Source organism: Labeo rohita, unplaced genomic scaffold (genome assembly GCF_022985175.1).
Source record: "Labeo rohita strain BAU-BD-2019 unplaced genomic scaffold, IGBB_LRoh.1.0 scaffold_186, whole genome shotgun sequence".
NCBI classification, from domain to species: domain Eukaryota; kingdom Metazoa; phylum Chordata; class Actinopteri; order Cypriniformes; family Cyprinidae; genus Labeo; species Labeo rohita.
This window is the reverse complement of record NW_026128066.1, coordinates 93,515-105,284: the sequence shown is the minus strand read 5'-3', so window position 1 is coordinate 105,284 and position 11,770 is coordinate 93,515. Positions and strand designations below refer to the sequence as shown.

General features: G+C 41.7%; 1 protein-coding gene across 1 annotated transcript in view; it reads right to left on the bottom strand.

Annotated features, from left to right (window-relative positions):
- Positions 1-10,122: 10,122 nt before the first annotated feature.
- LOC127159027 (protein NLRC5) overlaps positions 10,123-11,770 on the bottom strand; it is a 44,072-nt gene continuing 42,424 nt past the window's right edge. Inside the window, exon 21 of the mRNA XM_051101972.1 lies at positions 10,123-10,256. Coding sequence (XP_050957929.1) covers positions 10,208-10,256 — 49 coding nt within the window. The 3' untranslated portion in view covers positions 10,123-10,207. The remainder of the gene's footprint in view (positions 10,257-11,770) is intronic.

Sequence of the window (11,770 nt, the reverse complement as noted above, 5' to 3'; positions counted from 1 at the left end):
CTTTGAACAGAAGCATCTGATGACCTGCTGAATTGAACTATATTAAGTAAGCTTGCAGCCATTTGTGTTCACAATGCACAGTTTAAAGAACCATACTGATAACTGAAACTGTATCCTACTCGGATTTGATAACATATTGAAGGGCTTCATTTTCATGGCGTGAAAAAGGGGATTACTACTTTAGTTGATGGAGATCTGAAAAAAACATGATAATGGATAGTCTGGATAAATAATGCACCAAGTAAATTTGATTTAGTTGGAGATCAAACAGTTTATAAAAAGTGCCATGTACATTAATGTAAATGGTAAACCCTCGATTTGTGCAAAGTTTTAGATTATAACTTCACAAAACATTATATTATAGATTATAGATATAGATTATAACTTCACAAAACACAAAATATAAGGCATAATAATCACACTTTTAAAGCCTATTTACAATATAAAGGTGGCATGCTATTTGACTAAAGCTGAGACTTCCGGGATCAGGTTTGCCCGCAATGATGATTCAAAATTAAAAACATAATTTGAAAAACAACAGTAACCCAACCAAAGGGAGCTTGATCTATGATGCAGTGAGTGGAGACGTTACTATCATCACCGTACGCTGTAGAATAGGAGCGCAGGACACTGAGCTATTACATGCTCATTATTTGTTATTTAAGTTATGCAATAAGATTATACATTTAGAAATACCGCTTAAGAATCAGATCACTCTAAATGCTTTCGAGATGTAAAGTGATATCACTCAGAGCAGTGACTGGATCGGAAGAAGCGATGGATAAGGTAAGCAGAGCGGAATTTCTGATTGTTTTTGTGGGAAATGGATGTTTGATGCAGCGAGCCAACACTTGGGGTTATCCCCTTCCTCCGAATACTGAAGCTTGATTGCATTGCACCGGTAAAATTTACCGGCCAATGACACTCGAGCGCTCAACATAGGGGCAGAGCCACCCACTATATATAGGTCGGGCTGAGCGTCATTAACTCAGAATCTTTCAACTGTTCGAACAGGTACAAGACGATGATTACAACACAGCAGCGTGCACAGTGTCTTGTTCCCTCCTTTCAGGGAACCAAGGTTACATACATAACCAGAGACGTTCCCTATCAAGTTCGGTCTCAAGACACTGCATTAGCTTACGCTTGGGGAACGCATACAATCCCGCTGTGTTGTAATCCCATACCTGGTGAGAAGAGTCTAATGAGACAGACCCAATAGAGCCGAGCACATTAACTGCTTCATAGAACACTCAGGGAAGAATGACGCCCTCCAGCTCTAGAATAGGGGGAGCGCCAAGACCGCGAGATCTCTTCATGTACTTCAGGAAAAAAGGAAGCGGGTCTCTGGGGACGGCAACCTGGTGGCCCGACTGCAGATACCGCATATCCTATCTGTTCTTGGTTGGTTGCTCAAAGGGGGATCAATCAAGACCCAAATCTTGTACAGCTTCAGACAGGATCTTCAACAGCTCCTCGTCAATCAGGGCCGGGGGCTCGCGCACCACACTGTGGGAAGCTTCCGACTCCTGGCAGGCGGACGAGTCACCTACATGGCATCGTCGTCGTCATCCACTTCATCCTCTGTAGCACCAAACGAGACCAGATCCCGCACGTCATTCCAGGGGCAGAGGCTTGCCTTTGTGAATGAAAAAGGTGGCTCTTTTGAGTGATGAGCATGTAGGAATAGAGTTGACATGCATTCATCAGAGGGGCCTTCTGCATGTGGCTGCCTCGGCCTTTCCTCCCGCAGCTTGACGGCGACGGGGGGCAGAGGCAATGGATCTGGCCCAGAGAGTTTTGACTGTCATTTCTTCACTGAAAGGACAGTCAGACCCATCCTGCATGGCCTCTGAGTAGGCTCGGCCCAGACAGAAGACACACATGTCGTGATTCAGGGAGCTCAACAGGGCCCCCGCATGCACAGCACTCCTTAAGCGGCATCTCATCTTCTTGCCGGATCGCCAAAGGGGAACTTGAGGCAAAAGGCGTCCTCTTAGGGCGTTGTCAATGGCGGGAAGAGTTAACAATGGTGAGTAGAAGTCTTCGATGCTTGCTTCGTGAAGGAGAAAGATTCTGAGTTAATGATGCTCAGCCTGACCTATATATAGGGGGTGGCTCCGCCCCTAGGTCGAGCACCCGAGCGTCATTGGCTGGTAAAGTTTACCGGCGTGATGCAATCAGGCTTCAGTATTTGAGAGGAGGGGGATAACCCCAAGCACAGTGATGGGCAAGTTACTTCCAAAATGTAATACATTATATATCAGTAGTTACTGTCTTTTAAAAGTAATTAGTTACATTACAATATTACTTTCTCTGAATTGTAATGTGTTACACTACTTTTAAGTTACTTTTGAGTTACTTTCACCAAAATATCCACAGAAGTATGAATAGGCATTATAAAATACCAAAATGTAGTTTATTGCTGCTCATTATAGTGGAGGTTAATGAGGTAGTTCAATATAGCATAAAATTATAAAATCAAATTTAGAAACCATATTTAGATATTTAGTTAATGTAGACTTACATACCGGTATGTAAGTCTACATTAACGCTACTTGTAGTTTAGGTTAAACACAAATAAGCACAAAAGTTATTACATTTATAAATAACGCCGGTAAATAAAGCAAATGGTTATAATGTTCAACAGAGGCGATTCTAGGATTTTCATTTTAGGGGGGCTCAGCCCCCAATGAGGGTATAATAACAAAAATAAATAAATAAAACATTTATGACTAATAGGGGTGGTATACTACACTTATTGCAATATTGCCCATTTGATTACTAAATAAGCTAAATACAAGTCTTTCTGACCTGTTTCTCACAAAATTTTACTGTTTGCATTTCTAGTACAAGCCTCTTTCCTTAGCTGAAGTATGCAAACCTCTTTGCCACATGCACTAGAAACAATTGAAAGTTAAATTTTCAAATGAAAATGGCAACAGGATCGTTTTATAAAGTATGTGCTAATGTGCTTCATTTTCGCTGGAGGCAACAGCTGCGGCGTGATGAGGGGTGAACACAGCGAAGACGTAGGCTACAGTAATTAATACATGTTCATATTTATTCTAGAATACAGTAACATCATGATTACTCCCAATTTCCCGACAGGAGACTTGTCAATCAATAAATGGGGAAAAAAGTAACTGGCGTTACTTATTTGAAGAAGTAACTCAGATATTTTCTTAGAAATTCTTAAGTAATGTGTTACTTTACTAGTTACTTGAAAAAAGTAATATTATTACATAACTTGCGTTACCAACACTGCCCAAGCGTAAACTAACACAGTGTCAAAAGACCGAACTTGATAGGGAACTGAGGCTGGGACGGTGCAATGAGAGCTGCTTATATAGGCTTGTAATGATGAATGACAGGACTGAATTATTAGGCTCCTTCCGAACCCATGTTTGAAACTTCATTTAATAGCATTCAAGAGATAATGAGTTGGTACTTCTTTAGCACTTGTTAAGTAAGTACTTATTGAAATTAAGTAACTACTCATTGTATACAGTGAGTGTATGTATATGTATACAGCTTCAGACACAGACAAACAGCTTTGGTGCCTCCAACTGGACAGGAGTGTGAAGCACTTCTCCTGCCTTTTTTATGAGTAGAATATAAAGACATAAAAAGTTTTGAAAAAAATTAAAACAAAGATTTTCATCTAATAAAACAAAGAAAAACAAACAGTCATACATTAAATACATAAATTATCTTTAACAACTTTGTGATTGTTCTGTATTAAAATTAGAAAATCAGTGGAAAACAGTCTACAATTTAGTACAGTAGACATGTATTTTACTTTGTGTATGTGGTATTTACCAAATAAGAATTTTGATTATATTATCCATCTCCAATAAACCAGTAACACAAGACCACTGTATCAGTTATCATAACAAACTTGGAAAACGGATCAAAAATAAACAGTGAAACTTGGGTCCAAAATTATTTTCACTCCTTACAAAAACCACATGGTGATGGAAACGCTAGTTACGCATGTAACTGTGGTTCTGTGAATGGATGACAAACAGAGGCAGTATGAATACTTGGATTAATCGCAGCAACAGGCTGATAGGTCGAGAAAATATACCAACAAAGTCACGTAGTGATGTGTGCTGAGCTCTGGGGAGTTATAAGCCACAGCAACTCAGCACTCCGCCTCGGCACGCTTTTCTTGCACATTCGGAGTGACGAAGAACTCTGGCAGTCATCCGCAATTCACAGAACCACAGTTACATGCGTAACTAGAGTTCTGTTTCATTCCTATTGACCACCAGAGACAGTATGAATACTTGGATGACACATACCAACAAAGTCATGAGGAATGCCACCTACCTGATGAAAAAATTAAGGCTGCTCCTGAAGAACCGCAGAACAAACGGCATGATGAGCAGCAACGTTGACCTTATAAAACCTGGCAAATGTGCACGGAGAAACCCAGGTAGCGGCAGTGCAGATATCCGCCAAGGAAACTCCTCTGAAAACAGCCCAAGATGATGAGATGGCCCTAGTGGAATGACAAGTTAAACCAGAGGGCAATGGTTTCCCTGCTGCCTTGTAAGCCAATATAATAGTCTCCACTATCCAGTTCGACAATCTCTGCTTCGACACTGGAGAACCTTTTTTCACACCACCATAGCAGACAAACAACTGGTCTGAACTGCTCTACATAACACTTCAAGGCACGAACGGGACACAAAAGGTGAGTACCCGAATCAGAACCTGAAGAAGTCTGAAAAGAGGCCAGTTCAATATTCTGATTTATGAACTGAGGAAGAAGGACTTTCGGTAGAAAAGAAGGATTGGGTCGTAGGACCTCCCCGGTGTTGTCTGGCAACCAACGCAAGCATACCTCATTAACAGATAGCGCATGCAACTCACCAACCTGTTTTGCAGAAGCAACAGGCATATCCATTTGATGTCATTGCTCTGCAAGGGCTCAAATTGGGATGAGCAAAGGAACGAGAGCACAGTAGGCAGATCCCATAATGGAAAATGAGGATTCCGAGCAGGCTTTAGGCGGCGTGCACCCTTTAGAAAACTGCAGACAAGTTTGTGAGACCCAAGAGAAGACCCCTCAACTGGAACATGATGCGCAGAAATCGCAGCAACATACACTTTCAACGTGGCAGCTGCTTTGCCCTCTTCCAGTAAACGTTGAAAAAACCTCAAGACACTCGGGATGTCACATGTTGCAGGATTAAGTGCATGCTCCTCACACCATGCAGAGAAAAGCTCCCAACGTGAAGCATAAATCTGGCATGTGGAAGAAGCCCTAGCATTAGAGATAGTGTGAATAACTGCAGGATCACAATGTTCCAGAGGAGAATTTATCCCAATGGCCAAACCCAGATCTGCAGATGAGCTGGGTGCCAGATGCTGGCCTCCAGTTGGGAGAGGAGGTCCTTTCTGGGGGGAGGCTGCCCGGATTGCCTGTCAGAAGTCTCAGCAACAAAGGAAACCATGGTCTGGCTGGCCACCATGGTGCCACAAGTAGCACTCTGTGCTTGCTCAGGGAGATTCTGTGTATCGTCTCCCATAGCAGAGGGATTGGAGGAAACGCATATAGTAGGCAGCTCGGCCATTCGTGAGACAGTGCATCCTGCCCCAAGGGACTGGATGCTTCTGTCTTTGCGAACCATAAGCGACAATGAGTGGTCTTCTCTGAAGCAAAGAGATCCACCTCTGCCCTTCCAAACCATAGCCAGATTTCCCGCACTACATCTGGATGAAGCCTCCATTTCCCCGGATGTAATCGATTCCTGGAAAGAGCATCCGCTGTCTGGTTGCATACTCCCGAAATATGAGCCGCCCTCAGTGAAGCAAGTCTCGGCTGACACCATGTCAGGATCTCGTGAGTAAGCCGCAGAGACCTGTGGGACTTTGTGCCACCCTGGTGGTTCAGATGGAACACTGTTGAGGTATTGTCGGACCGAACAAGAACATGGCGGCCTGCCAGGACTGGCAAGAAAAACCTTAGAGCCATGAGCACTGCACGTAATTCCAGCAGATTGATGTGTTCTTTGGCCTGAATAGGTGTCCATCGCCCACAAATACCCCTCCGATTCCACGTTGCCCCCCAGCCCGTGAGGGAAGCGTCGGTTGTGACCAACTCCTGTCGAGAGGGAACAACACCCAGAGGCACTCCTGCCTTCAGAAACTCCTCCTGTCTCCACCGCTTCAATGCACGTATGCAATTGTGAAAAATTACAATCAGTCGATGGAGATGTCGGGAGATGAGTCTTAAACTGTTGTTCCATAACTGGAGTGGCCTGAGGTGGAGTAAACCGAGGGGAATCACCACTGTTGCAGCAGTTAGCATCCCTATTAGTCGTAGGACCATCCGGTAATGCAAAGACACCCCTGGCTGAAAGTGAGCCAAGAGTTGCAGAATGTTTGTCACACGTTCCTGAGACAGGGAGGCAGACATTAGGCATGAATTTAGGGTCATTCCTATGAACACAGTGGTCTGTACTGGAATCAGACAACTCTTTGTCTCGTTCACAGAAAAACCCAACTTCTGCATGTGCCTCAGAAGCAGCTTGGAGTCTTGCATGGCCTGCTGTCTTGTGGGGGTACAAAGCAGCCAGTCGTCCAGATAAGGGAGGATACGCATGCCTCTCATCCAAAGAGAAGACAGAGCTGCACTCACACACCTTGTAAAGACGTGGGGAGCGAGAGAAAGGCTGAAAGGAAGAATCTTGAACTGGTAGGCCTGATTCTGGAAACTGAAACGCAGAAACTTTCTGTGATGAACAGCAATTGGGACGTGAAAGTATGCATCTTTCAGGTCGACACTCACAAACCAATCGTCTGCTGCCACAGACCGAAGAACATTAGCCGTGCGAAGCATTCAAAAAGGAAGGACCTTCAGGAACAAGTTCAGTTCGAATTTCCAGAGAACAAGTTCGAATTTTCAGAGAAAGAGCCAGTGAACAAACTGTGTCTCTGACAACCGTCGGAACAATTTTTGAAAATCTGGAAGGCCGGCATCGAAACTGTAGCGTATACCCCCTGCTTAGAGTTGACAAGACCCATGGGTCTGCTGTGTTGGTCTTCCAGTACTCTAGCTGTTCTGTTGAAAAATGATCGACCACCGGCCTGTATATCTCAGGCTTTATGTGTGCGACCTTTAGAGGTCATGGGGGGACGCTGACGGGGTCCTCCTGGCAACTGTCGCTGAGGTGGCCGAGAAACTCTTGCATCCTCAGTAACACAAGGCCTTTGATTGGGCTGTGACTGAGGTGCAGCATGCTGGCGGAAACAGTGGTCCATTGTGGCATAGCTCTGACGATTCTGAGCTGCTGGTATCTTAAAAGTAGGGTTGCGTTGCACCTGCGTCAGTTGGCGAGTGGCTTCAGACAGCTTTACCCTCTTTTCCAATAGTTCTGGAACATTAGGCCCAAAGAGATGCCCTGGAACAAAAGGAAGATCTCTCAAGGTTTTCTTACAGTCCTCAGGTAGTCGTGCTTGGGCAAGCCACACTTGGCAGCGGGCTGCCAAAAGCGTGGCTGTTAGATTACCCAGCTCAGAAAAACAAGGAGAATCAAGAGATTCCTCCCCAGCACCTTGATTCTGAACATTCACATCCTCCTGTGTTGTCTTCACAGGACTAGCACATGTAACAGGTTGAAGTGACTGAAGCAGGTGTTTCAGTTCTGCCATCTCTGAAGAAAGCACAGAAACCGTCTTAGAAAGCGAAGTTTCCCCCATACGCGAATATTCGTCACTTCGCGATGCGGCTTTCTTCTTAGACGGTGGGGCAGTGCCGGCTGCCGCAGACACCCTGCGTTTCTTGGATCATGGAGGGGTTGCATCTAACTGCCCAAGTTTCACTGTTGTACTAGGATCCAACTCAGCAAGACGGAGCTGTCATTCAGACATGGGTAAGAGACTGCAATGCAGACACGGGTCTGTGAAAGCCTCTTTGAGATGTTGAACACCCAAGCAGGATGGGCAGAATTCATAACCGTCATCCGGCAAAAGATTATTAGGGCACAGCTTACGCGTCAAGGGGAAACCAGTGGCAATCGAGCTGTGAGCCATAGTTCCTCGCTATGAACACCCTCGGATATCACCGTAAGGTTTAAGTCAAGTGGAGAGATGGTAAACACGTAACAAGTCCAGAAAAAAGAAAGAAAATACTTCAAAGAAAAAATAAAAAAAATACGATTCCTCCGGATAAAACCGACAGGCAGTGCAAACAAAAAAACTTGTCAAAGAGAAAAATATATATCTATATATATCTAGATGGCCGATGGATTGAACCAAGGGCACAGAGTATAACCCAAATTCGAGGAGAAAACACTCGAAACAACGGAATTTATAATTAGTACGTTAACGGGAGACCACTAACTTACAGGCGTGGATAACACCAGCCACCGGATCGCACCGAGAGACACAGGGTGTTACCGACGAAAAATAATGAAAACTCACCAATAGTGCTGAATAGTTCCAAATCCTTTGACAAAGGTGTAGAAGCGCGCTGACACAGCTTGTGAGGACGATATCTCGCTGCTCTTGCAAGCTGCACTTGACAGTGTGTATATATATATATATATAACTTATTCAAGAACGACCTATCTCAAACAGGCAAGAAAGCGAAAGAGGCGGAGTGCTGAGTTGCTGTGGCTTATAACTCCTCAGAGCTCAGCATACATCACTACGTGACTTTGTTGGTATATTTTCTCGACCTATCAGGCTGGCGCTGCGATTAATCCAAGTATTCATACTGCCTCTGGCGGTCAGTAGGAATGAAACAGAACCCTTCTTTAAACTTACTAATAAAGTCATTACTTGAATAATATCAAATAATTACTATAACATGGATTTCTTCAACTTTATTAAGAAATTCCATATTTATTTATATCTGACCAGAGTTTAGAAACAAAAAGAAAGTGATAATCATGTTTATATTTTGGCAGAATTTGGCAGAGACAGAGTTCATGACAATACAATATTCTAGAGCTGAAATATGACACTTAAATTTAAGACATAGTTCATTAATACTCAAAAATCATTATTCAACAGCTGACCATCCCAAACCAATGTCTAAAAAAGTATTTATTTATTGTTTGCTTGGGTGATATTTATTATTTATTACAAATAAAAAGGAGTGAGGAGAAAAGTTCTTTAAAAATCAAACAACACAAAATCAGATGATATTAGAGTATTTTGTCCCATCTTGCACCCGGTGCAATGCAGCGCTAGATGCGACGCAAATGTTTACTGCTAGTTTCAGCCCGATGCAGTTATCATTTTCACATCCTGTGCCACGTTGTTTAAATAGCAAATGCTATGAGACTCTGATTGGTTTAATGCATGTTACACCCAAAACACACCCATGACTTATTAAGAGAATAGGAACAACCCTTTTAGATCATGCGCTGGGCACGCCAACTGTTTTTCCAATCCTTAAAAAGGATAAAAGTGGATTCGGATGTGCCATGTGCTTTAGACCATGCATTAGATCGTTAAAATAGAGGCCATTGAATTACCATCATAGTCAGAAGAATAGTGACCAGCAATCACCATTATAACATTTAAAAATATGTTTGAAATGTTTTACTTATGTATGAAAAGTCACAAAGTCTTGTGATAAAAAAAAACTTTTCTTCAAATTGCGGCTAAAGTTACACAAACAGCAAGTAAAAGACACAGCATTTATAAACACTAAAGCTGTCAGTCAGTTCAGCACAAACTCACTGTGTGTGAAAACTCCTGTTTTAATCAATGAATAGGTCAAAACTGCACAATCCATCTTTTGTTTACATTGTGTTTCTACTTTGTTGTAATAAGAGGATTTGTGCATGTGTACATTAGTAACAGACAGACACATAGTTAGCTTAATATACAATTAAATCGAATAACAATGTGTATAAAATGTAAGCGAGATCATGAACATTTAAGCAACATGGAAATTTTACATCGTAGATTTGCTTTATATCTTCTGATACATTTAAGTGCTGCACCAAACAAATCCAAACAAAATGATAATTTGCTTGAATACTAAAGCAACATTAATCATTCAATATCACGTTTCTAACACACATGCTGCATTATTTGATTGTAAAGTCTGAGTCTCTTCACCTGTATGGATCACATTCACACATTTATCACACATTTCTTTCTCCTCATAGACACAGTAGTGAAGCTCTTCTGTGGATCCTCACCTGATGTTTACTGCTCCTCTCAAGACCACTTCAAATTATGATATACAGCATTTATCATATTTTGGTGATGGATCTCTATTTATACTGTAAGATAGAACAGAAAAAGATAATCAGAGTTCAGTGGAACAAAGTACAAATTAGTTGTTATATTTTAATCACGCATTTTTTTTTTTTCTCGAGTAAAAAGTTAGCTTAAAATCCTCTAAAGAGATTAATTACTGGCTATACCTGATTTTGAATATGTATTTTTAAAATAGTATAATATAATACATTTAGAACAAAAAATCCATTCTGTTTGTCTCTAGAGTCAAAATAAAGTGAAACACATTATGCACAACTGATATTATTGCACAGCTACCAGGAATACTTGATTCTGATTTGTCAGTCATAATTTTATTAGCAATGCAGAATAATACGCAGTCATACAGGAATTTGAACTGGTATTTAAATGGGTATTTAAGCGCTCGTTTACTTGTCTTGGGTACTTGTCACTCGTTTTATTCAAACACAGTCCAAATACCCTCATTCACTGTTCCCAACATTAGGCCACTAGCACAGTTCAGTTGGAGTGAATGAAAACGAATGAGTGAATTCAGACACTAAGTGCACTGTCCACTCAAAAAGTGCCCTATTTAAGCATATGGGGGCGATTTCCAACACAGGGTGTGTCTTTTTAAAAGGTTTTCTTCTCAAATAACATTGCATGTCCTCATCTTTATTTATGCGGTGAAAAGATGTGTAATTAATGATACAACCCCAGATAGCACACGTACGTTCTGTTAAAAGATCACTTCATCTGGAAAACATCTGCTGTGTACAAACAGTTTTATATACATTCATACAGCGACTGTACATTATGTCTTAAATGTGCATCTTGTCTGAACTTCCAGGTTCACAGTCATTTGTTAGGAAATATTTTTCTTTGCAGAAGCTTTGCATTTAAAGAGCTAAACAATAATTCAATTGAAATCAATAATTTATGCCTAATTATTCACTTATGTGGCAAGAAACCATATAATAAGTGGGATGGTGCACATTTAACCGGTTGTTATCACAGAATAAACCCCTTCAGGATGATACAAGTCCTGAGCACCATGTTGGGTTTATTCTGTGATAACTGGATGTCCTGGATAGCTGGATGTACATTATACCCAGGGTGCGATTTGTGGAAAAAAAACAAACAAACAAAAAAAACATCTCTGGTCCATTACTTAAATGAACAGTAGGTTGTTCAGCATGGAGACGTTTATTCTTGTGTATTGTGACAAGTTTGTCATCACCAAATAGGATGCGAGTTAGAGCAGCTGCAGCAGAAATAATTCCATCGTCATCCAGCCTGCGCTCAATGTTGTCGACCAGGGAAACGAAAAATCCTTCATGAAATACATCTGCCTTTTGATGGTCTACGTCACTTGGTTGAGACACTTTTACACCCTTGAACAAATTCCTCATTCATGCATTTTGCATTTACACTAGGGATTCAACAATACAGTTAGTCCACGGTTCAATACGTACCTCGGTTTTGAACCGTTGTTTTTTTTTTTTTTTTTTTTTTTACTCCCGTAAACCTCTGTACACTGGAAAAAGTGTGGTTTAGT